Genomic DNA, 25,785 nt, shown 5'->3' with positions numbered 1-25,785 from the left:
AACATTCCCAGCCAGCATGGCCAATGGTGTTGCAGTCCTATACATCTGAAGGGCACCTGGTTGGAAAGGCTGATGTAAATCAGGAGTGGGCATAAAGTAGAACTCCAGATGTTTGGGACTTCTTCTCCCAGCCTTCCTAACCATTGGCCATGCTGGCAGGAGCTTCTGGGAGCTGAAGTCCAAAACATCTAGACATCTGCCTTCTGTCCCCCCCTGATTTAAAGAATAAATCCATCCCATCCCATCTAGTATTCGCGAACAGAGCAGACGCATGAATACAATGCGTGGGGCTTCCCTGTTGCATCTACTTCAGCCCTGATAATGCTGTTTTGCCTGGACAGTCTCCCATCCATATGAAAATCTCTGTCTCTGTGAATTCTTCTTCTCCACACGTGCGAGAGGCTGCCCTGGGTATTGAGCACTTCCCCCCCAACAAGCTCAGCTTCACCGTTGCTTCCCTTGGAAATATACAACTTCTCTTCCAAGCAGAGCAACTACAGTCTCTTTTTCAGCCCCCCCACCCCACCCCACCCCACCCCTAAGCTGCTATTACTCAACTCGGTGAATCATCCACTGCTACCGCTCTGCATTGGAGTCCTTCAAATTGCCTGAAAACCTGCCATTCAAATCGGCCCCCAGGACCCCTGTTGCAGCACACGCACTGAATTGTAAGAAAACATGACTGGCACCGAGTCTACACCAGCTGGGAAGATGTGGAGGGTAGAGGGAGGGTTAAAAGGAGCCGCTCAGAGGATGCATCGCACAGTAGCCATGGACCTAACGGAAGTCCCCTGAGCTACCCGCTAAAGAACAGCGCCGTAGACTTTCCCCTTTGGGTTCATGCTGCCTTTGGCTCTCAAAGTCACCAGCTTTGCAGATAAGGACTTAAAAGTTACTAATACACATTATTGGCTTGTGTGCCCTTTTATAAGTACCCTCGGTTAAGACATTCTGGAAAGGGGTGAAATTCATGCCTGGAAGTGCTCGATACGGGTCATAGGTGGTCATTTACAAGCAAACGAGTGAGTGATCCGGTGTGTCATGCCAGGGAACCCTTGAGCATGGAATGATTCCCTTGGCAAGCATGCAGCCCTCTGAGTTACACCTGACACTTTGAAAAGTTCAGGAGCCCCCTGGAATTGGGAGGAGGAGGATGACGACTTTGGCGCAGGGTTTCGTTGTGCCCTCGGGAGCCATGAAAGGTCTAAAGAGGGCTTGGAGGGTCCCCATTGATGCCTGGGAGTTTGTTTCCTTGAGCTGCTGAATAGCAGCGATCTCGTTGGCACTTGTACCTTCTCTCTCTCTCTCTCTCTCCTCTTCCCACCCCCCGTCATGTTTTAGTGCACCTGCCCTTCAACTTCCTGCTGGCGGCTGTGGCGCTTCCTTCCTTCCTTCCTGCCCAAGTGATTCAACGGCAGCGTTGTCTCTTGCCACAGCAGAGAAGACCTCATCCAGGCGTGGTACCAGGAAGAGCTTGCACAGATGTGAGTTGGGGAAAGGGCAAGGGGGGTGGCAGTTGCGACGGGCAGGGGAGCGTTTAGGGACTGAGCCGGGTTCCGGCAGGGCCGCTGCCCATGCTGTCAGGTTGTTGATCCTGTAGAAGCCGTGTCAACCCCGTAGTCAGGACTTAACAGGGTGGATTGGGACCAAGAGATGAGAAAATGGGAATGGTGGCACAATTGGCCGAGCCAAGGGGGAAGGATGGGGCAAGTGGAGAAGACTTGGGCATAAGCAATGTTTCTTTGTTTTTCTATATTGTGCAAAGTGCTTCCTTGCCTCCCCCCCCCCAATCAGCTTTGCATGCCTCCCCCACCCTCTGGCCTGGCACAGTCTCCCTTTTCTTGTCTTCCCATCTCTTGATCTCTCATTTATCCATTTTTAAAAAATTGACTTTGGGTAGAAGACTACGGGGTGCAAGGACAGTGGTTTGCATTACGGGAATAGGATGGATCAAAACGGAACAGAGCGGTGATCTGTCCATACAAAGATCCCCTCGAATTGGACCCTGTGGGTGGGTGGGGTGGACACCCCTGACTCCTCCCCCCCCCTCATTTTACATGTTTGCCCCCAATTCCTTCCAACAAGCTCCCGGAGTGGTGTCCGTTTCCGCCCTGCAACGGAACCCTGTGGTTTGTGGTCGCCTTGGCCTATTGCCACAGCTCCAGTCAAGTGGAATAAAAGTGGGGTGGTGTCCGGGCCTGGTGGGCCCCGTCCTTTTCTCTGCCCCCTCCTGGTTACTGAATCGTTCTGGGTGGCGAAGGGATGTTTCGGCACCCTTCCCCTTCCCCTCCCCCCCACGAGCGACGCTGTGCAGCCTGGCTTGCAGCTGCAAAGTTGCAGCTGCACATTCCCTCCCACGGCACCCACAACATAGAGCAAGGCTTCTGTTTGCAGGCACCCAAATCCGGCTGTGGGTCGCTATCACTGTTGTGAGTCACCCTTGCTCCTGCGTCTGTTCCCACACTCCTTTGCAGCGGGGAAGGAGGGAGCATAGAACCTCCACCCCTCCCAGAGAACTGAGGAGTTCTGGCACTCCATTTGTAAAATAAAGAGTTTTTCTCTCTATGTGCAATGGAATAGAATCAGAGAACAGTAGAGTTGGAAGGGGCCTCTAAGGCCAGCGAGTCCAACCCCGTGCTCGATGCAGGAATCCACCTTAAAGTATACCTGACAGGTGGCTGTCCAGCTGCCTCTTGAATGCCTCTAGTGTAGGAGAGCCCAAGACCTCTTTAGGTGATTGGTTCCATTGTTGTACTGCTCTAACAGTCAGGAAGTTTTTCCTGATGTCCTGCCGGAATACGGCTTCCTGTAACTTGAGCCCATTATTCGGTGTCTTGCACTCTGGGAGGATTGAGAAGAGATCCTGGCCCTCCTCTGTGTGACAGCCTTTCAAGTCCTTGAAGAGTGCTATCCTGTCTCCCCTCAGTCTTCTCTCCAGATTAAACCTGCTCAGTTCTTTCAGTCTCTCTTCATAGGGCTTTGTTTCCAGACCCCTGATCATCCTTGTTGCCCTCCTCTGAACCCCTTCCATACAAGATCTTTCCTCAACCTGGTGCTCTCCAAATGGACTACAGCTCCCAGCATCCGTCAGCCAGCATGGCCAATGATCAGGAACGCTGGGAATTGCGATCCAAAACTTCCCGAGGACTTCAGGGTTGGGGAAGACTAGAATACCATCTCTGGCACAACATTTGGGAGCCTGTGCTCCGTGAAGTGTTCATCAAAACTCCCAAGTGTGGTGATCCCTTCATTGGTAGAAAGGGTCCCAGCTCAGGGATGGAGCACGTGCTATGTGTGGGGAAGGTCCCAGGTTCAATTACCGGCATCTCCAGTAAAAAAGATCCTGGAGCAGGTCAAGCAAAGAGACCTCAGCATGACCCACACTGGATGGGAATCACAGGGGTCGTATTCCAACACCTCTGAAGGGCACCAAGTGGCGAAATGCTTGAATGGACTATCCTGGGCAAGAAGGGCCAATAAACCTGGCCAGAAGTAGGCCTAATTGAACGAGGACAGTTTTCATAGGTTAAGCCAGCATCCAAGTAGGACAGGGAAGACCGGGAACTTCTGATTGATCTCCATGTGATTTGCTGTAGATCAGCAAGGATTTCCAGCTCCCAACAGTCTGACGACTACAAAAACAAAAAAAAGCCCTCCCCCTCCCTGCCTCTCCTAAATTAGGCTGCTAAAATCAAGGGAGCTGGAGTTGGATCAGGTAGAGAGAAATGGGAGTAGATTTCAAAATAACAACAACAACAAGAACAACAACAACAATAATAATAATAATAATAATAATAATAGATCCACACCAACATCCAGAAAGCAGTCATACTTAAAACATGCTCAATTGTCAGGAAATTCTTAAATCTGTAAAAGACAGCATGACTTGGCAAAGGCCATCGTGTTCGTCTAGAAAAACCTCCATAAGCGAAAAAGAGATAATAATTTTATTTATTTATTACCCGCCTTTCTCTCTGGATTGAGGCGGGGAACAACATTGAAGACAAAAAAACCCACTATAAAATATGTAAAACTGATCAAAAACATATTCAACTGATACATTGTTAAAGTAACAGTCAGACATCTTAAAATTAGTGGAATGCTTTTATTAGGCCAATCAGAAGATCACACAAAAACGTGCAAGCTTTGGGAAACTCTTCGAGAGTAGGGGTGTGTGTGTGTACAAGCTCCACTCATGGTCCTAAAATCAAATTCCTGGGCCGCTGAGCTTGTGCTCAGAGGTACCATTTTCCTCATTTCTGAATCTGCCTTCCTTAGATGCCATTTTGCCCCTGGATCTAGTTGGCGGCCCTTGATGCTCTAGTAGAGAACAAAGCCGTTCCCTCCAGCCCTGAAATGTAATGGTATCTGCCCTGAGTATCTCCTTGCTCTTCTTCCTGGGGGGAATCCACACGTCGTACTGAGGCCGCTTCCATGCGGCCCCAGTGCTCCCCGAAAACGATCGTTTAGCTTGCCTGTAAAAGACGAGGAAGAGGCGTCCTTGCCGGCGCCGCCACCCACCTCCCTCCGCCTTCTTCTGCCGAGCTCTCCTCGCCAACCGGCGAGGAGGGAGGTGGGTGGCGGCGGCGGCAAGGACGCCTCTTCCTCGTCTCTTTTACAGGCAAGCTACACAATCGTTTTCGGGGTGCACTGGGGCCGCATGGAAGCCGCCTCAGTACGACGTGTGGATTCCCCCCTGGTCTTCCTGGGTTCATAATCGGTAGCCCTTGCAAATTAAGCACAGACGTTCCTAGTCCTCAGCAAACTTCAATTAGCCTTTCTACCTCGATGCACCTCTGTGGGTTAACAGTAATCGTTCATTTACGTCCTTCCTTCCTTCTGGAGAGCTCAAGACGGTGGACATGAAACTCCCGGGCAATCTCCCACCCAGTCACTGGTCAGGCCCAAACCTGCTTAGCTTTAACAAGGATGCTTTCATACCATACCTTAGTACCTGAAAGTAAGTGTGTGTGTGTGTGTGTGGTGAAGAAGACGCTCTGTCTCATTCAGCAAGCATCTCTGGCTGTTCCCCAACATGCTGGCTTTTGTGGGCAAGTGTCACGCCATCGCTCGAATCCAGAGTTGTGTGCACTTTCTCACTACTGCGAATGGGCCTCCGCTTAAAATGGGCCGAGGACTGGGCCCGAGAGTCCCGTTGCACCTCCCTTGGGGGCCCTTTCCTGTCTAAATTTACCCTGCCTCCTCGAATCACCAACCCCAACGACGCCTGCCGTTTTCTTGCTGCCTGGGGCTACGGAGGTTCTTTTGCGCAAGAGGGTGCATCTTTCTGCCGCATGCGGATTGGGTCAAATGGACGTTAGGCTGTCTCGGTAGGAGTGTCGCTCTTCGTTTTGCAATGGCCGCCCTTGGTTTTGCAATGGCCGCCCTTCTTGCGCCTTGTTACATGGCTGCTGGAGGCGTTGCAGAGAGTGTGGGCCCTGGAAGAGGGCTTCTCCGCTCCACCCTCCTGCAATGCTAATCTGCTCCCCTATAGATGTGCAGCAGCTGCAAAGCAGTGTGGCGTATGCTCAAAGGCTCGCTCTCCAGTTACGCAGAGCAGTGGTGAGGCCTACAGGCCTGTGTGAACAGGGCATTTGCCCTTGAATGCTTTCCTGGGGCCAGCCCAACCATAGAGGCAAATTAAGCAACCGGGGAGCCCAAGATCCCAGGCGTGCATGACTAAAAAATGCCTTGGAGAGAGGACTTTTGCCTGCACTTTGCACACTCTTTCTTTTTTGAAAAATGAATGCTTAGGGGTGTCATGGGTATTCTGACTCCGGAGTTAGTATTCAGTTTAGGTCGGCTAAGGTGGAGCGCAAGCCGCGTTACGGAAATGACAGCTGAAAATTGAAATAAATGATGTCGACTTGATTTGGCCAAGATTATATGCTGTTTTGATACTACTCAAAATGCGATACATTCCCAAATCTCACAGGGGGGGCAAAGCCTTGATTAGGACCAATCAAAATGTCGCAAGGCAAAGGGTCCCGGCTTTGGTTCCTGGGATCTCCAGGTAGAGCTAGGAATGACCTCTGCCTAGAATGCTGCAGAGGTGCTGCCAAACGGTGTCTGCAGTATGGGCTAGATCAGCCTTCCTCAACCTGGGGCGCTCCAGAGGTGTTGGACTGCATCTCCCAGAATGCCCCAGCCAGCTGGCTGGGGCATTCTGGGAGTTGTAGTCCAACACCTCTGGAGCGCCCCAGGTTGAGGAAGGCTGGGCTAGATGGACCAAGGGTCTGACTCAGGAAAAGGCAGCTTCGTATGTAAAATAGCACATGAGCCTTTGAGTTTGAGGGTGTTTTGTTTAAGGCGGGTGGATTTGACATTCTCAAAAATGGAGAACCAGGCAGTATGTGTGTGATTCTGTGCCCCTGTGTGTAACAATAACAATAATAATATAATATATTTCTTACCCACCTCTCCCTCTGGATCAAGGTGGGGAACAACATAGAATACGAAAGTATTCTAAAATACATAAAACTGATTAAAACATATTAAAACAACAGCCAGCCATCATAAAATTCCACTGGGCAGGCCTGCTGGAAGAGATCAGTCTTCATAGCTTTTTTATATAGAGAAAGACTATTGAGTTGGCAGATCTCTCCCGGGAGGCCGTTCCACAGTCTGGGAGCGGCAGAAGAGAAGGTCCACTGGGTAACAGTTGTCAATCTAGTTTTTGCTGGCTGAAGTAAATTCTTCCCAGAGGACCTGAGTGTGTGGGGCGGATTGTACGGAAGAAGGCGATCCCACAGGTAACCTGGACCCAAACCATGTGGGGCCTTTAAAGGTAATAACCAGCACTTGCATAGCACCTAGGAGAATCTAATTCGGCTAAGTAATGGTGGAGTTTGGCGGTGCTGCCAGACCTGCCATTTATGGAGGCGCAGGTGGCCGCCAGAGAGCAAGGCGTGCCTTTTGCCAACTTTTGCAGCCGTTCCTGGACAGGGATAGCCCTGGCTGCAGTGATCCCTGTACTAACAACCTCAAGATTGGGCTATTGCAAGGCAAATTGCATGGGGGCTGCCTGTGAGGCCCAGAAGATACAGCTACTGCAAAATGCCATGGTTCAGCTGCTGAGAAGGACACCCTTCCGGGAGCATGTTAACACCAGTTAGGGAGGAGTTGCATTGGCTCCCAATACGTTTCTGCGCCATGTTTGAGATGCTTGTGCTGACATCTAAAGTCCTACGTGGCTTAGGGCCTGGATACGTGATGGAATGCCTTCTCTCTTAGGTACCTGCCCGGATATTAAGATTAAGTGGGGTGTGACCTCTTGATGGTGCTACATTTGCCTGGAGTCTGATATGCAGCACCCCAAGAGAGGGCATTTTCGATACAGACACATACACCCACACCTTTGTATACGGCTGGCTCTAAGCCTTACAAGTTTTTAGCTCCAACTGAAGACCTGTTTATTCACCCTGGCTCTGGATTGAACATGTTTTGCTGCATCGTGCAAACGTTTTAGCTGTGTTACCATTCTCTCCTGTTCGGTTGGTTTCTTTGGTTGATGTTGTGTGGTTTTGTGTGTTTTTTCTTGGTTGTACTCTGCTTTATTTTACCGTGAAAAGCAGGCAATACATTTCGTAAATAATAAGCAGTGCCGGCAAGTCTGTGAGCAATGCAGACTTTGAGGCGGGGGTGGGCAATTTGTGGCCCTACAGATGTTTTGACCTACGGCTTCTATCAGCCCTTGTCAGCATAGCCAGTGGTGAGGGATGGGGGCAGTTGTAGTCCAAAACCAGTTCTCCATCCTTGCTTAAGGCTTTTACACCAAGACAGCTTCTCTCTCTCTCCTCCCCCACTTTTGCCTAACATCCATCCCAATGAAGAATTATGGAGAATTCTAAACCTTGTTCACTATTTTGTGATATTTTGATTGGTCCTAATGAAGGTATTGCCCCTTTAACGAACTTTGTTCGTTAAAAGTTATTATGGGCCAAAATGGCCGCCTTTGCTTTTAGAATACGATAAGACACAAGTAGAATTGGGATTAGCAAAAAACAAAAAAACAAAACAAAAAACACCTTGTGCTTCCCAGAAGCCTTTGCAATATGCAGGGGCTTCATTGGCCGATAAGCAGGAATCCTTGGCAGAAGGGCGGCTGTAGAAAACTGAAGGATTCCCTGAAGCTAAACAGTTTGGAAACTCCGTGCCTGTGTGATCTGCTTTATTTTATTTTTTTGCAAGAACCTTGTAGTTCACCAAATTAGTGGCTGATGGGGCCGAGCGAATTGCTTCCTGCACCCCTTGAGCTATATGCTGAGATCGCCTCCGTAGACAAGTACAAATCCACATCTGAATTACTATGGAACAGGGATTCTCACAGTCTAACTTTGGGATTGTTGCCATTCAAACCTTGGCTAATCTACTTCAAATCATCTACAAGTTGATCCTAGTGGCCTACCTTCTGCCCATCTCTGTTCTGAAGCATTGACCAAAAGGATGGGATCTCAGATGCTTCCTCCCCCCCCACATCTTACAAGTGGAGAACTTATTTTTTTGTCAAGGTCCACATTTCCTGGGTGGGAAAATCTGATGAGAACAGCAGGCCAGAGGTGGCTGGCTGGGTGTGTACCCCACCTCTCTGTGTACCACCCAGGGCCGGATTAAGGCCACCTGTTGCCCTAAGCACAGCCCAATAACGGTGCCCCCTTGGCTCTTCCATTGCTTAGCCGGCAAGACAGTAAGACTCCATAAGTGCTGAAGGTGAAATAAGACATTAAAAACCCAGTTTTCTTCAAGGACCTCCCCCACGCCAGAACACACAACTATATTAAATATAAACTTTTTAAATTATATTTAACACTAAATAGCAGCAAGCAACATAAGCCAATTACTTACTTACAACTAGGGCAACAGAAAAAATACATTTTTCATCACTGTTTTATGCATTTTTAAACAATAAAACTCTCATAAGGGGAAAAATGCAAATGCAAAAATTTATTGGAAACCATTTGTAATCTGGAATTCCTTAAAATTAGATGGCTACAGCTATGGTACCGGTACTCTGTGTGGTGCCCCACTTCCCTTGGTGCCCTGAGCACGTGTTTATATTGCTTAAAGGTTAATCCAGGGCGCTCTCTCTCTCTCACAGGCCTCTCTCTCCTTCATTCCTACCACCCCTTCTCTCCTCTCTCTCTCCTTCCCTCCCCCTCTCCCCCTTTTCCTTCCCACACACCAAGGGAATCTACACGTCATTGTGAGGGCGCTTGCATGCGCCCCCAGTGTGCCCTCACAACGACTGTGTAGACGGAGAAAGAAGAGGCGGAGGAGGAGGCGGCTGGGGAACCGGCTGCGTCCTTGCTGCCTCCTGCTGCCGGTGTAAGAGCCACCCAGGTCGGAGAGCTCGGCGGAAGCAGAAGCCGAGCTCTCCAACCCGGGTGGCTCTTACACCGGCAGCAGGAGGCGGCAAGGATGCGGCCGGTTCCCCAGCCGCCACCTCCTCCGCCTCTTCCTCCGTCTCTTCTTTCTCCGTCTACACAGTCTTTGTGAGGGCGCACTGGGGGCGCATGCAAGCGCCCTCATAACGACGTGTAGATTCCCTGGCAAGGAAGGGAATTCCCCAAGGATTCCCTTCCTTGCCAGCTAAGCAAGAGATTGCTCTGGCCAGACGCCTAAACCCATCACTTGAAGGTGGTTGCTCCATCTTCCCTGTCTCATCTATTTCCATCTTTTCTTCCCTGCCTTGTGCTTCTCTCCCTCTGGACTCCCCCCCCACCCCAGCATGAAATTAGGTTGAGAATGCAGTAGCTTTCGCATCCCGGGTTCCCCATCCCTGCTCTGCTTGCTAAGCTCCCCCAGAGGGGTCACTGGAGTGCTGATCTCCCCCCTTAGTAATTTCACATAATTCTAGGCATCCCAGCATCCATCAGGCCAAAATAAGAGAGCCTAAACTGTATCCCCCCTTCTCTCTCTCTCTCTTACTCCTGCTTGTTTTCCTTGAACTTGTGCTGGGAGGGACATTTTGGGTTTTATTTGTTGCATCGTTTTTATCCGTTTTAACACCCCGATCACAAAACGTGGCTCTTTCCCGCAGGGCTGTTGACGTATCCCACCGCTAGCCTGCTCGATGCTGTGTTTCATCCCGGAGTCTGCACCTGCCCCCAATCCGCGGTTCCTTTCCTGTCCTCCTTCCGGGTGGCATGGATGCCTTCCACACGGGTGACATCTACTGGATTTTGGCGCTGACAGTCCCTGTTCTGGTGGTTCTGCTTGTGCTCTGCATTGATTGCCGAGACGACGAATTAGACAGTTAGGTCTCCCCATCCTGCCCTTTCTCCTCCTCAAGCCAGGGGCTTTGCTAGGCTGGGCTGCCCTGGATCAATTCCACAGGGGCTTGGATCTATTTCACAGAGCCCCGAATGTCCACTGGTGCTCCAAGTGGGTTTTCCCCCCTTTCTTTCTCTGCTTAACTACTGTGTGGTGATTTTCAAGGGGGCGTTTGCAGCTGTGGAAGGAAGAACTGCCCCCTCCCCTTCTCACATGCTGCGAGACACTCTCCCCTCCCCAACCAAATCCACCGCCCTGTATGGCAATTGCGCTCAGAAAATGGCTTTTATTGGGGCCAATGGGAAGTGTTTTTCTTTCTCCCAATCCATAAACCACCCAGAGAGCTCAGGCTGTTAAGTGGTATAGATAAGTAACTAATAAAAGAAAAAGAAAGAAAGAAAGAGTGGGGGATTTCCAGGGGGAGTGCAGTTGTAGAGACCAGCTACAATGTGGTGTAATGGCTAAAGTGTTGGACTGGGAGTTGGGAGATCCGGGTTCTAGTCCCTACTTGGCCATGGAAACCCACCGGGTGACTTTGGGCCAGTCACAGACTCTCAGCCCAACCTACCTCACTGGGTTGTTGTTGTGAGGATAACATGGAGAGGAGGATGATTTTGTATCCTTCCCTTTCCCAAGGAGCCAACAGCTCCCGATTCCTCCACTCATCGACATTCCCATCTCTGTGGACCTACAACAGGGTGGGTGGGGAATGTGCGCCCCTCCTGCTTCCATTTTCTCTGACAATTGGCCATACCGGCTGAGGGTGATGGGAGTCGGAGTCCAACTCCTAGCTGGAGGGTCAGAGTTTCCCCACCCCTGTCCTATAGGGCGCCTCTTAACTAATAATAATAATAATAATCTCTTTCTCTCTCAACAGCGCCACCTGTTGATGATTACCAGTACAAGTGAGTAATTACCAGTACAAGTGTCCGCTCTTGGGTGGAGGGGTGAGAAATCTGAGCTTGGGCAGGTCTGGGAAGGCAGAGCCATGATCTATGGGCCAGATGTGGCGTACGTGTGTCTGTGTGAGCAGAACAGAAGAGTGCTATCCAGACAGCGGATCGCTGCATCTTCATGTGGGGCAGCTGCAGGAATAGGGTTGCCAACTTCTGAATTAAAAAAAAGGAAAGCAAAAAGATTTGTTATCCCAGGCAAAATGCTTGTGAGCATAGGCAGAGTGTCTTTGTGCAGGGAACCAGGATCTGCCTATATATCGCAAGTGACGTCTGCATGCGTGCACACAGGCAGACACTAGTTCCTTCCACCAAGAAAGACATTCTGCTTAGAGGCATTTTGCCCAGGTGACCAGATATATTTTTCTTATGAATTGCAGCCGTGTTTTGCCCTTTTCTATTGGGACAAAGTAACCTGTGTGTGTGTGTGTGTTTAGGAAGAGCATGTTATACATGCATGAGAGGGAAAAGAATATGTTACTTTGTTGCAATAGAAAAGGGCTGAACATAATTGCAATTAATGTTCTTCCAAAGATATTCAGCTTAAACATAGACACAGTGTCTCGCTGAGGTAACTTTTAATGTTTTTTTTTTAAAGTATATAGTTCCCAAGGTCACAAAACACAGATGGCTCACGAAGGCCACATTTTGATACACTGATAGATGAATCAGTAGTGTTAATATGGTAGTATTAACATTTATTTTTTATTTATTACATTTATATCCCGCCTATTTTCCTCCAAGGAACCCAAGGTGACGTACATAATCCTCCTCTCCATGTTATCCTCCTAACAACAACCCTGCGAGGTAGGCTGGGCTGAGAGTCTGTGACTGGCCCGAAGCCCTTTCAAACAATAGAAGTTCTCATCTCTCCTAGCACTGACACTGTAACGTATAGGGGTCTGTTGCTGTGGGTTAGGTTGGCAGGGGTGGGAAGAAAGCAGATCTCCAGTTGTTTTGGACTTCAACTCCCAGAAGCCCCTGCCAGCATGGCCAGTGGTCAGAAATGCTGGGAGTGGAAGTCCAAACAGCTGGAAATTACTCTCTGTCTGTCTCTAAGGTAGAGTTAGGTTGGAAAGGAACTGCGAAGGAGGGACATAGCCAGTGTGGTGTAGTGGTCCGAGTGTTGGACTGGGAATCGGGAGATCCCGGTTCTAGTCCCCACTTGGCCATGGAAGCTCACTGGGTGACTTTGGGCCAGTCACAGAGCCCAGCCTACCTCGCAGGGTGGTTGTTGTAAGGATAAAAATGGAGAGGATGATGGTTATGTACTCCACCTTGGGGTCCTTGAAGGGGAAAAAGGCAGGATATAAATGCAAGGAATAAATAAATGTGCTTTGAATGCACAAGGTTCAATCCTTGGCATCTCCAATTAAGGCTAAGAAAGACTCTAGTTTAAAAGCCTAGAAAGGTGCTGCCAGCTGATATAAAATAGAGGTGCAGAACCTCATGCCAGTGCCCCTCTGGGGCTCCCATGCTGACCACGCCCCTTCCCCCTGTCCCACCCCCTTTCCACAAGCCAGCCAATCAGGGCTTCACCAGCTTTTGTGCATCTCCCCCCCCCCCACTGCCATTCTAAATGGCTGGCATTCCTCTCCTAAGGCACAGCTACTGGCAGTAAGAGGTTTAAGCCAGAATATGCTGGTATTTGGGGTGTTTTGGCCCCACTCGCTTTGCCATCAGCTCCATCCAACACTGGAATACGACCTCCAAGAGGCTTCTCTGAAATTGAATTCAGCCCTCAGGATGAAAGGCTCAATGCCCCCCCTCGCCCTATATAAAGCCTCTTCTGATGTCCCACCCCAAGTTCTGAAGAGGGAGGGGGTTGGGATGGCAGTTTTTGTTGGTGCAGATTGCCAGAAGGGAGCTGTTGTTGTTGTTGTTGTTGTTGTTGTTGTTGTTATTATTATTATTATTATTACTATTTACATTTGTATACCGCCCCATAGCTGAGGCTCTCTGGGCGGTTTACATAAGATAAATTATTATTCATCCTCTTTTTATTATGAATATCAACAAAACAGAACAGAAAATTTATTATTATTATTATTATTATTATTATTATTATTTATTTATATAGCACCATCAATGTACATGGTGCTGTACAGAGTAAAACAGTAAATAGCAAGGCCCTGCCGCATAGGCTTACAATCTAATACATTGTGTAAAGAAAGAAAGAAAGAAACATTACATATATAGGAATATCGTCATTTTTCATCATGTGTACCGTTCATTCAACAACAACAAAGAGGAAGAGTTATACAAAGGTTATACAAAGAAAAGCAGACCAGATATCCACTTGCAAGTTGCATCTATGTAACACCCATTCAAAAGTTGATAGTGTTATTAGATGGATCTTCAGGGGCTTTCTGACAGCCGAAAAACTTGTACTATCACGTTGGAAAGATAAATGCTCACCTCCCATGATGCAATGGACTGAGAACCTAATAACACTATTAACTTTTAGAAGGGAGCAATTATTACATCTGACGGGCAGGACTGTTGTGCTCCCTGGGAAATGGGCTGTGATGGATTTCTTCTTCTTCTTTCCCCAGGCCTTCATCGAGTGCCCATTCCCAGACATTCAGGGTGCTGAGACGTCCTCCCTGTTAGTAGCTGTCCCGTCTGTCCCATTTTGAAATTGAGCTTTCAAAGGAATGCTGATGTTTTCGTTTTGTACTTATTCGCCTATCTGCTTTCTTTTTCTACCACCGCTGAAATCTCTCCAAAGTTGATGTAGCCAAGGGATGGCCCATCCCATCCCATGGCTACAGCAGCAGCCCGGCACCCATCATCCACAGTCCAGCATTACTTTGACCCGTGCGCATGCACACACCCCAAAACACTGATAATCTTCTAAGGTGCCAGCATAGGGTGCCCCACCCATGATGAAAACTCAACCCACGCTCCCCCCTGTCTTCCACACCCCCAATTGTGATCTGTTCCCAAGAAGCTGAATCCAGCAGCCCCGCCGCCCCACCTGCACCCCTGCATCAGAGTGGTACACACCCCTCCCTCTATTTACACCTGTCCAACAGCATCTACCATCGGAAATATTCTAAATATTCTAAAAAACAAACAAGCAACTAAGCCCTATGTTTGGATCTAGACTTAAGTTAGTTGCACTTAGTTGCTCCTGAGTTCATTGGGACCAGTTGGTCATGACTGAAGTCCCACTGATTTCATTGGGTACCAAGTACTACTAATTTAGTGGGGATCCAAGCTGTGGGGTTAGAAGAAGCAGCGGCCCTTGGCCTGCACTCCGTTCAGATCTCTGGTAAGTGTGATCTGCCCCTTCCCTGGTAGCACACTGTGGGGCGGGGGAGGAAAGAGAGGGGGCAAGGAAAAGGGGGAGGGAGAGGGATGGCAGAGAGCTAGGGAGGGGAAAAGGGGTGAGGGAAGGGAGAGAGAGGGAAAGGGGTGGCAGAGAGAGGAAAAGGGGTGGGGAGAGAGGGAGAGGAAAAGGGGTGAAGGAGATAGGGAGAGGGATGGCAGAGAGTTAGGGGGAAGGGGAAGGGGTGGGGCAGAGGGGGAGAGGAAAAGGGGTGAGGGAAGGGAGAGAGAGAGAGAGGGAAAGGTGTGGCAGAGAGAGAAGAAAAGGGGTGGGGGGAGAGGGAGAAGAAAAGGGGTGGGGAGGGAGAGGGATGGCAGAGAGTTAGGGGGAAGGGGTAGGGCAGAGGGGGGAGAGGAAAAGGGGTGAGGGAAGGGAGAGAGAGGGAAAGGGGTGGCAGAGAGAGAAGAAAAGGGGTGGGGGAGAGGGAGAGGGGGAGAGGGATGGCAGAGAGTTAGGGGGAAGGGGTGGGGCAGAGGGGGGAGAGGAAAAGGGGTGAGGGAAGGGAGAGAGAGGGAAAGGGGTGGCAGAGAGGGGGAGAGGGATGGCAGAGAGTTAGGGGGAAGGGGTGGGGCAGAGGGGGGAGAGGAAAAGGGGTGAGGGAAGGGAGAGAGAGAGGGAAAGGGGTGGCAGAGAGAGAAGTAAAGGGGGAGGGGAGAGGAAAAGGGGTGAGGGGGAGAGAGAGTGAAGGAGGGAGGAAAAGGGTGACACTCTTGGCTCTGGCCTTGCTCACTGACTTGTGGCCCTTGACAGATTACCCATAAGGGAACGCAGCCTTCAACAGAAGAACGGTTGCCCACCTCTGCCCTAAACCTGGTTTCGGCTTAATCCCCAGCTCTCCTCCGTGAAGAAAGTCATTGGCATCAGGGCCCTCGGCTTCCAACTGGTGCCTTTACAACTTAAAGCTGGCTGAGCCAGCCGTTTCTTCTTTCGCCATGTCCAGCTGTCTCTTGCTGCGGGTTCTCTTGGGCTGGCGGGGGCGGGGGGGGAATGTTGTGTGAGCAGGAACTTGGCCTCCTGCCCAGTTCCACCAGTGATGGGATCTTGTGTTCTCCCCCACCCCTTCCTTTGACCTTATAGCTCCACCTTGGTCTGCCATCCAGTCCCAGCCAGACTTGCGGAGGTGAGCAATCCCTGAACGTTTGTGGAGCAACTCTCCCTGCCACGCTCCCTGTATGAGTGTGCGAGTGTGTTTCTGTGAGTTAGCGAAACGTGCTTTCGAGCTACTGCGAGGTTTCCGCTCAAACCCAGAGGGAACGGGGGAGCCGGGCATCATCACCATCACCACCATCATCATCCCTGCTAGTCAAGAAGTCGTGGCGCTTCAACCCTGTGAGCCCTGGTTCTGCTACAGCTCTGACCGTGCGATTGAAGCAAAGCAAAACCAGCCCGGACAAAATAGAAGTAGATTGTAGGGCTGTGAGGTGGAGCGTGGCAGCTGCTTCAGGCAGCAGATTCTGGGAGGCGGTGAGGCTGTTGGCTGTGCTGGCTGGGAATTGTGGGGGTCTAGAGCTCCTTGAGCACTTTCACACGAGCGTTAACTCCCTTTCCTCCCATTGACTCACTGCAGATGCCCCCCATACAGTCTTGCTGGTCAATCAGCATCTTACATCAAAGTCGAAGGTGATAATGGTGAGTTGTGAAATGACGGGGGGCAAAGATTTAGGGTGCTGGGTGGGGGCGGGCTTCCTGGGAAATGGTCCCTGCCAGGGCTGCTGAGATTCGAAAGTGCCATGTGTTGGAATAAGTGGGCCTTGGCAGATCTGGTTCTATGAAACAGAATATGGGTGGAGGGCAAAAGGCACAAGTTTGGGAAGGTGAAGGCCAGTCTGCCCCAGCCTGCTGGCAGGGAACTATGGGAGTTGTAGTCCAGCACATCTGGAGGACACCAGGTTGGGGAAGGCTGCTGTAGACATTTGGTGGGCTTAATCAGTGACCTCTTTTTCTTTTCTCTCTCTTTCTTTTTGGCTGTATCCTCTTCTCAGAAAGCGTTCCCAGCTATGAAAATGAAGGTGAGTGGCAATAGGAATCATGGGTCTGCCTGCCCCATTTTTCTGGAATATGTGGCGTGGCTCGCTTGCTTGAGACGTCTGGGACTATAGGCTCGGCAGGCACCTGTTCTGCCTTGCAGTTGACTCCAGCCATGACACACCATGGGCTGAATTCTGTGGAGCTGCCTTAAGGCTGGGGTTTAAGGTGACGACTTGGGCTTCCAAATTGTGCCATTCTAAGGGGTGTGCATGACGGCTCTTCTCTTGGTCTCTCTGCTTCCAGAACAGGCCTGCGTCACTGACGAAGATGAGAATTATTTCCCTGGATACATGTAAGTCTTGGGGTTTAGGGAACATGCTTATTCAGGTCAGTATAATTCAGCCTTCCCTAATCTTCAGGATTTTTATGTGATGCCAGTTTGTAGCTGATTCCCTCAAAATCATGCAGCATCGCTGCTGAGAGGCAGGAACAATAAATTCAGAGGGCAGGAGGGCACGCCGGCTATCCAGCTGGAAAAAACGCAGCACCAGCAGACTTTTGGTTTGCCAGGACTGCTCCCTGCCTTGCATTCCTGCACTTACTTTAGTCTTGGATCTTCACCCAGCAATGCCTACTGGCTTAACCCGAACCAAGGCCAGCACTGGCAGACAGGAGAGCCAACGTGGTGACCTCGGGGGCAACTAAAAAAGTTGTGGTGAAATGACACTGTGAAAAAGCGCCGTTTCAGGGGTAAAAGCCTGGTGTGGCTGTGGGTTGGTGGGCGCATCATATAAACAACGCAGCGCCACTGCACAGTCTCAACAGGGTAAATAGACCATATAGACACCCCCTTATGTCTCCAGATGCTGCTGGACTACAGTTCCCATCATCCAGGACCATGGGCCAGGCTGGCTGGGGAAGATGGGAGTTGTAGGCATGCAACATCTACTCCCATCATCCCCAATCACCCTGTTCCATGGCCATGGCTGATGGGAGTTGTAGTACAGCAACGTCCAGGTGCTGAAGCAGTGGATCATAGCCGCGAAAGAGCATAGCAGCTTGTTCGTAAAGTACAGGGGTGTAGGTAAGTGAGTGCCCCTTCGGATGTTTATGGACCACAATGCCCAGCATTCAGGACTGTTTGGCCATGGTAGCTGGCGATGATGGGAGTTGTAGTCAAAACCATCTGGGGACTGCCCCTGGTGAATTAGGTACTTTGCATCCATGTCATCCATCCCATCACCTCCAGCTAGCATGGGAGTTGTGGTCCCAGATATATGGAGGGCAACAGGTTGGGGGAGGGCGGATCTATGAAGTTCCAGGATCAGACCTACATTTTCATATATCCATTTTTTAATTCTTTTTTTGCCAATGAGCTCAAGGCAATTGACCATCTAAAAGTCATGGCTTACAATTAAGTAAACATGATACAAGAGGAAAAAGGTACAAGCAAGGAAGAGGACAAAAACCCCCAGTTCAGGTACCATTGGATGCTGATGTTGGCAGTCCTGGGAGGACAGGAGCCCAATGGCATTTGGTCCGAGCCTGGTTGAGGCTAACAGTGTCGATCTTTGAACCTGGGGAGGTGCTGCCAGGCAAAATCAATGATTTGGGGTAGCCATGACCCCCTGGTTCTGCCTTGGTATAAAGCAGTCTTCCTCAACCTGGGGTGCTCCAGATGTGTTGGACTACAACTCCCAGAATGCCCCAGCCAGCTCTGCTGGCTGGGGCATTCTTGGAGATGCAGTCCAATACATCTGGAGCACCCCAGGTTGAGGAAGGCTAGTATAAAGCAACTGCTTAGCTCTCGAATCTAAATGGATCTCCCTTCTTCCCCACAGCGAGGTGCTGCCTGACATCCCACTTACAGATCAGAGGAACGAGGACCATGCTTCCTCAGGTGAGTTGGCAGCAGGGATGTCTCCCTCCACCCTGGCATGGAGGGACTTGGGCTAACCGGCTTCTAGTGGAGGCTGCTGGGTCCGATGTGACTAGGGAGGCGACTCCCCTCCAGGCTTCAGTCAGAAATCTAAAGGGACTATCCAAGGTGCAAAGCTGACTGGTCTGACTGAAACTCGGGGGTGGATTCACCGCCCCGCTGACATTGCAGCCGCCAACTTCTCTCTGTCCTCTAAAAACTTCTAACCTAAACGAGAAAATAAATTGGGATACAATTGGAGAGGGGCAAGGGCTTTTTAAGCATCTGCTTGACTCTTTACTTCTCCCCCACACCGTTTCCAAACTTTATAGTGGGATTTCTACACCCCTTGTCTACACGGGTCCAATACCGTTCCTGTTTTCCTCCATGTCCGAACTTCCTAATTAAAAAGAAGGCGGCCCCAGTCAGGATGTTCTAAAACAGGAGCTGCCAATCCCTGCACCGGGGCGGGCTTGTGTAGCGCAAAAAGAAGAAAGGCAGCTCTGTCTCTAGAGTAGTCTTCTCCTGCAACTCCCATGGCTTGTGGCCAGGAATTTTGGGAATTGTAATTCAAACCATCTGGAAGCTACCAGGTTGGGGAACGCTGCCCTAGAAATACTGGGGGTGTCATCAGACAAGTTTTTTATTGAACGCTCGCTACTGCCCATTTTTGGATGTTCGTATGACCACAACGTCCGTCTCCCGCTCCTTCTGCTCATTTTTCCATCACAAAATAGACCCCTTTTAATCCATCTTTTTTTTAAAAAAAAAACACCCGGAATGTGCTGCTATTTCCTGTCGCATGCAGGAAAAGTGGCACAATAAAAACAGCCCCTGAATGGGCCATGCGGTTGTTGCTGCTGCTGCTTTCTCTCCCCACGTAAAGAGATGGTCGCTATTATGGGACAGCAGCAGGAGGCCAGAGCGACAGTAAGGAAATGTGAAAGTCCACCTGTCTGATGATGCTCTGGAAGGCCACGGTAAGCCCAGAGCATCTGTTCATGAAATCTTTGCATGAGTCAGTGCAGTGGGCTATTCCCCCACTCCACCATTTCCTTCCAAAAGCTCAGGACAGTTTACATTATTCTCTTCCCCCTCTGCCAACTATGCACTTTTATTTTCACAACAAGCCTGTGAGGTAGGTACAGCTGTGAGATGGTGAGTAGCCCAAAATCACACCAGTGAACTTCATGACTGAGTGGAGAGTTGAACCTGGAGCTCCTCAGACCTGGTTGGCTGGGGAGGGATGCGGTATTTAGTCCTAGCACATAGTTGGCTGATGAAGATGGAGTTTATAGTCCACCACATCTGGAGGGTGTCAGGGGAAAGCTACTGTAACCCATGTGCCACTCTTCAATTGTTTCCATTAATGAGGTAGGCCTATATCCGTGATGATGAATTTGATGAATACAGTGACACTGTATCTGTGATGATGAATATGAGGAATACAGTGACTGTATATGTGATGATGAATTTGATGAATACAGTGACACTATCTGTGATTATGAATATGACAAATACAGTGACACTATCTGTGATGATGAATATGATGAATACAGTGACACTGTATCTGTGATGATGAATATGAGGAATACAGTGACTGTATCTGTGATGATGAATTTGATGAATACAGTGACACTATCTGTGATTATGAATATGACAAATACAGTGACACTATCTGTGATGATGAATATGATGAATACAGTGACACTGTATCTGTGATGATGAATATGAGGAATACAGTGACTGTATCTGTGATGATGAATTTGATGAATACAGTGACACAAGGGATGGGTAGATCTTATTCTTCTCACAACATGAAAAATCAGCCTTTTCTAAAATGTCTCTGCTTCAATCCAGGTGCACCTTTGCATCCTCATCACCCCACCCACCCACCCAAATACCTGATTTTTCTCTTGCAGATTCCATAGTGGACCAGTATGAAAATATGCCAGAGTGTCAGCGGCATTCACTCGGTGAGTGGAGGAAGTGGAAGAATGGGGTGCTGGGCGTGGCTAGCAGATCGGTCACCAGATGCTGAGGTTGCATCTAAAAGGAAGCCTTTTAGCCACAGCAGACGGTCGACTAGAACTCTGCCATTTCAGATTGTGGTTAGGAGAACACATTCTTGAGTGCTCTCCTATGTGTGTAGTTTTTCATGGGCTATAGGATAACTTGCATAAATCCTGCAAACGACCGGTTTTTCTTTAGGCATGAAGACACCGAGTTGGGCTCTAAAGAGCTGCAGGCAGAGCTTAATGGGAGCACTGGGAAGGCTGGGTCGAGAAGCATCCTGGCTGGATGGGGATTTTGAAATTGGGATTCGTTGGTCAAGTGACCTATTCTATCCTCTACACCAGGTTTCCCCGACCTGGGTCCCTCCAGATGTGTTGGACTACAACTGCCATCAGCCCAGTCACCGTGGCCAACGGTCAGGGATGATGGGAGCTAGGAACCTAGGAAGCAGCCTTTTTCTGAGTCAGACCTATGGTTCATCTAGCCCAGTATTGTCCACACTGACTGGCAGCAGCTCTCCAGGGTTCTTTCCCGGCCCTACCTGGAGAAGCCAGGGATCGAACCTGGGACCTTCTGCATGCCAAGCAAGTTCTCTATCACACTGACCTACGGTCCCTTCCATCATAGGCCAAAACATCTGGAAAGACCCAGCTTGGGGAAGGCTGCTCTGCGCTATGCTGACTTGACTTTGATGGGGGAAGAGGCACTGATGTTGCACCTCCCAGCCTTAAATGTGACTCTCCTGCTTTTCCTCTCCTTGCCACAGGTGAATATGTCAATGTACTAGAACCAGAGGCGACCATCTTAGATCCTTGTTTTGGTGAGTGAGGAAAGCCTGCACCAGGAGTTGGGGAGGAAATTCTTCCCTTCAGCAGAACAATCCTTGCCCTTCAGTTCCTAATTAACTACTTGTCTAGCTAATTGCCTGAAGGATCGGAGGGGATGTCTATACGTTGTCTTTGTCCTGGGGTGGCTCTGAATCTGCACTGCATCGGTTATATGACGCAGCTGTCAATTCGGAGCCACCCTGGGGCAAAGAGCCAAAGATGTGGAGCAGAACAGTTGAGGACTTGCCTCTACTTTCCCTGCCTGAGCGAGTTCAGTGTGGCTCTTCCTCATCTATTCTCACACGGGTGCTGCTCTGGGTGGGGGTGGAAGCATTCCATTGGTCATCGGAAGCCAGAGAGGGAGGGGGTGAGCCTAATGGCCACCGGAAAGCCTCTGCTGCCTCCCTCCATCTGGATAACTTGCCATCAACCCGCACCAGCGAAACCATGGGGTTTGGCAGCGGAGTGGCACTAACTCAGCGCTGTGAAGACAGCCCCTGAGTGGGGGGTCTAGTGTCCCCCTTCCCATAACCTTACACTGTGTTCCCTCTTCCCACAGTAGGCACCAGTGATCAAGAAAGTGAAGATGACACTCCAGACTATGAGAATGTCTGTCCTGGGCTTTGAGGTACCTAGACTCTTGTGAAAGGGATTGAGGAGGGCTTAACCTGTGTCAGAGAACAACCCTGGAACATGTGTGAATACCAGTCATTTCCTGTGTCAGATTGTTTAGGAAGGGGGTGAGTGCCTCTGAGCATGTGTAGGGTCTTAACTATCATATCTTTTCCCCCTCTTCCCTTAGACTGGAAGGTTCATTTCAAGGCGGCATTCCTCGGTGGCTCCAGGCATGGTCTTTCAGGATGGATCTTCACTGACTTTGTTGGCCTGAGGACATATTCACACACACACACCCAGTCACCCTAAATCTCCCCATAACTTATTGCCCTCCTTTGCACTTTGGCTGACGCATCCTGAGAATTCCCCACGATCCTTGGCATCAAGATTCAGAAGCTCAGCAGTCCGAGTGGATCTGGCCTCCTGTCTCCCCAAAGCAATCTGGGTCCTTTGGCTAAATTTTCTGATTGTCTTGGGCTAAATAAAGAACCAGGAATCCCATCATCATTGTGCTTGGGGGGGTGGGGGGTGGAGGGCAGGGTATGGAATTGGTGCAGGGCCAGGAGGCTTGGCTCAGCGAAGGCTGGTGAGAGAATAGCAGGGTCACGTGAATGGCTAAGTCTTGGCAATGGTTCTGAACACTGCAACGGAATGGACCCAAGACTTGGTTTCTGCTGAAGCTGAATTGAACATTCGTGCTCCCCACTTCCCCAAGCAATGTGTGGGGGGGGGGTCAGGGGGGACTGGGCAGTGCTACCTGGGGTTTGAGAAGTCTGGAGGCATGTGGTGCATTTTGTAATACTTGCTATATTTACAAATGTGCAAATGGAGCGTAAGTGGAAATGAACAGCAGACGCCCTACAAGGTGGCTCCCTTGTGTCAGATATCAAGTTGCCTATTTGTTCATTTAGCCCAGAAGCCCAGGATTTTCTACTCTTGACTGGCAAGCAGGTGTTCCTGTATCCTGCTCTTGGGCTGAATTCCTCCCCATCAAATTGCTACTGGCCCCTTCTGGCGGGGCATTGAACCTGGGATCTTCCACATGCAAACCATGTGCTCTACCTCTGCAGAGAGAGACCTTTCCCCCTCTGCTGCCTTCAGCTAACTTTGGGCTTGCTCTTGTCCAGTCTGCAACCTGGGGCTTGTCTCTACTCTCTGTATACCCTGTTGTGGCTGCACAGTTGTGTCTCGTTTATATGACGCAGCCGCCAACTCGCAGCCCCATCGAGGTTTTCCCTGCGAAACTGCTTTTTGTGGCGTCCGTTTACTGCCACTTCTTACATTGCTCCAATGTCGCCATGGTTTTTTGTTGTCTGTCAGTGGTGGCTTCACGTTGGATTAAGAGTGGATGTAGTTGGGGCAGATCACGATGGAGGGTAGGTACGGGAATGCAGGGCAGGGGGAGCGCTTGGCAAGGCTAGAAATGACCACCAGGGCAATGTTAAAAGTCTGGGGAATGAAAGCAGGGCCAATAATAATGATGATGATGATGATGATAATAATAATAATAATAATAGCCAGTGTGGTGTAGTGGCTAAAGTGTTGGACTGGGAGTCAGGAGATCCGGGTTCTAGTCCCCACCCAGCCATGGAAACCCACTGGGTGACTTTGGGCCAGTCACAGGCTCTCAGCCCAGCCTACCTCACAGGGTTGTTCTTGTGAGGATAAAATGGAGAAGAGGAGGAAGAGGATTATGTACACCACCTTGGGTTCCTTAGAGGAAAAAAGGCGGGATATAAATGTATAATAATAATAATAATTTCTTACCCACCTCTCCCTCTGGATTGAGGCGGGGAACAACATTAAATACAATATAATACATAAAATTAGTTAAAAGAGCATACAAAACCAATATGCTATTAAAATAACAATCACAGCATCTTAAAATTCATCTGGGTAGGTGTGCCGGAAGAGACTAGTCTTTATGGCTGTCTTAAAATCAGACAGCGTATTAAGCCAACGAATCTCCTCTAGCAGGCCATTCCACAGCCTGGGAGGGGCAGAAGAAAAGGTTATGATGAATATTGCATAAATTCAATGAACTGTAGCAGTGCAGAGGCCCTGCTATAGGCATGCAAAGTTGCAGAGAGTTGCCAGAAAGCAAAAGGTTTTAACGGGTATTGGCCCCCCAATATTTGCTGCCCCTTTCACTGACAACAGTGCTGTGTGTTTTTTCCTGGTTGGATCACGTGTGCTCACTCTTCCCATATAACGCCATCACCATGCCATTTTGCAGCAGCAACGCTGCAGGGTTTTTTGGGAATCAGTAAGCGAAGTAGCATCATATAGACAAGGCCCAGGTGTCCCCTTCCCACATTCCCCAGGAGAGAGGTATCGCCTTTCCAAATCTCTGATGGATATTACTGCCTATCTATTTGCTTCCATCAGTTGGGCCTTCTGGGCTATTTAATTCCCAATCTGCCTAACCAAACAGCTAGCTAGGGGAAGAATTCCTAACTCAAATGTGCCTGCAAAAATGTGGGTCCATGTTCTGATTTGAATGGGAGAGTCACCACTATCACATTCCCACTCCTCTAGTGCAGGAGTTCAACTTTTCTAACATACTTCTGTCTCCCTCCGCTGTCACTGCTTCAGCTACTGCTGATATACTATTTAGTTCCCCCGGTTCTTAAAATTCATCTGACTAGGGCAGTATTCCCAACACTATCTGCTTCTGTTCATACTAGCCAACATAGAGGCTTTCACCAGAAACATTAATGTCCTCTTGTTGGACTTCAAAGCAGGTGTACGTTGATCGTACAATACAGCATCAGGTGGCCTCTTAACGCATCACTGAAAAAGAGGATCGAAGAGGGTACAAATTTGCATGCGATGTACATATGGCAATTTATAGAGAGCGTGAAATTTAGAAATATAATTGAAATGGGAATACAGTCGCTGGTGCTGTCAAGGTAGGAATGGGGTAGACGTCCATGGCCCCCCTCCCCTCAGCAGAATAATCAGAAGGGCCCCAAAATGCAGTGGTGTTGGCTGTGGGCAAGGTTCCTGTGCCCAGAGGCAGGCCACTGGCCCCACTGGGGCAAGGGCAGAGGGGCTTCAAAATGCCCCCAGATAGGAAGCTGCTAGGTAAAGCTGATGGAACTTTCCCATTTCCAGGATGTTCAGGCAGCCTCAGCCACATTGCGAAAGAGCAGTGCTACGGCCTCTTTCTTTTATAATTTGCAATCCCTCTCCCTAAGCAACGTGATTGGAGGGGGACAGGGACTGTGGCTATTGGTTAGCCACAGATGTCAATCCCCAAACTACCCCTCCCTCACCCCTCAGCGTCTTCCTAATATGGAAGTGTTCAGTTACCCATCCATCAACATGAAATGAGCCCTCACGTCGCCTAAAAAAAATCCTTCGGATACCTACAGATCCATTCAGGGCTCCGAATGGGGTTTCCGACGGTTTTGAAACCGCCCCCCAACCACACCACAATTTCGGAGGTCCATCGGAGCCCTGGATTTTCAGTGTGGAGTGCACACCCTACCAAGGCCAGTGCTGGTCTTCATTTTGCAAATGAATATAAGAGGCCTGCCTGTCTTCCTGCTTGCCCGTCTCCATGTGCCTCCATGCAGTCCAGCGGGAGCCCTTCCAGTTAGGAAGGGTTGGGAGATGCTAGTGGATGCAAGACATGACTTGGGCCACCACAGCTCTTAAAGCTCCATCCGACAAGCATTTTATTGCCTGCTCGTTACTGGGCCCGCACGGATTCCTCGGAGGTAGCTCACATAACGTCGTCTGCCTCTCGCACGCCTTCTGCCCCTTCTGGTTTTCCTTGTGCTGCAAGAAAAACCAGAAAAACGCCGAAATATTTTTTAAACCAAAGTTGCTGCTCTCTCCTGCTGTGTGTGGGAGAAGCAGCGTGTTCACAATGAG

At 49.7% G+C, this 25,785-nt stretch overlaps 1 protein-coding gene across 2 annotated transcripts; it reads left to right on the top strand.

The window, feature by feature from the left end:
• The first annotated feature begins 1,370 nt into the window (after positions 1 to 1,370).
• LOC134406185 (uncharacterized) lies at positions 1,371 to 22,404 on the top strand. Of its 2 annotated transcripts, XM_063137479.1 has the most exons (13): positions 1,371 to 1,484; positions 10,040 to 10,254; positions 11,150 to 11,177; positions 13,781 to 13,833; positions 15,637 to 15,679; positions 16,127 to 16,188; positions 16,542 to 16,568; positions 16,831 to 16,879; positions 18,369 to 18,427; positions 20,368 to 20,421; positions 21,228 to 21,281; positions 21,848 to 21,916; positions 22,091 to 22,404. In XM_063137479.1, exons 2-12 carry the CDS (start codon positions 10,146 to 10,148, stop codon positions 21,913 to 21,915), a joined length of 606 nt encoding a protein of 201 aa, XP_062993549.1. In that variant the 5' UTR covers positions 1,371 to 1,484; positions 10,040 to 10,145; the 3' UTR covers position 21,916; positions 22,091 to 22,404. The 2 variants fall into 2 exon arrangements, 1 of the variants encoding a protein (XP_062993549.1); XR_010025967.1 differs by lacking the exons at positions 21,228 to 21,281; positions 22,091 to 22,404 and adding an exon at positions 21,089 to 21,227.
• The last annotated feature ends 3,381 nt before the right edge of the window (positions 22,405 to 25,785 follow it).

The sequence above is a fragment of the Elgaria multicarinata genome, chromosome 11 (genome assembly GCF_023053635.1).
Source record: "Elgaria multicarinata webbii isolate HBS135686 ecotype San Diego chromosome 11, rElgMul1.1.pri, whole genome shotgun sequence".
NCBI lineage: Eukaryota > Metazoa > Chordata > Lepidosauria > Squamata > Anguidae > Elgaria > Elgaria multicarinata.
Note: the sequence above shows the minus strand (reverse complement) of the source record. Positions and strands in the feature narration are given on the sequence as shown.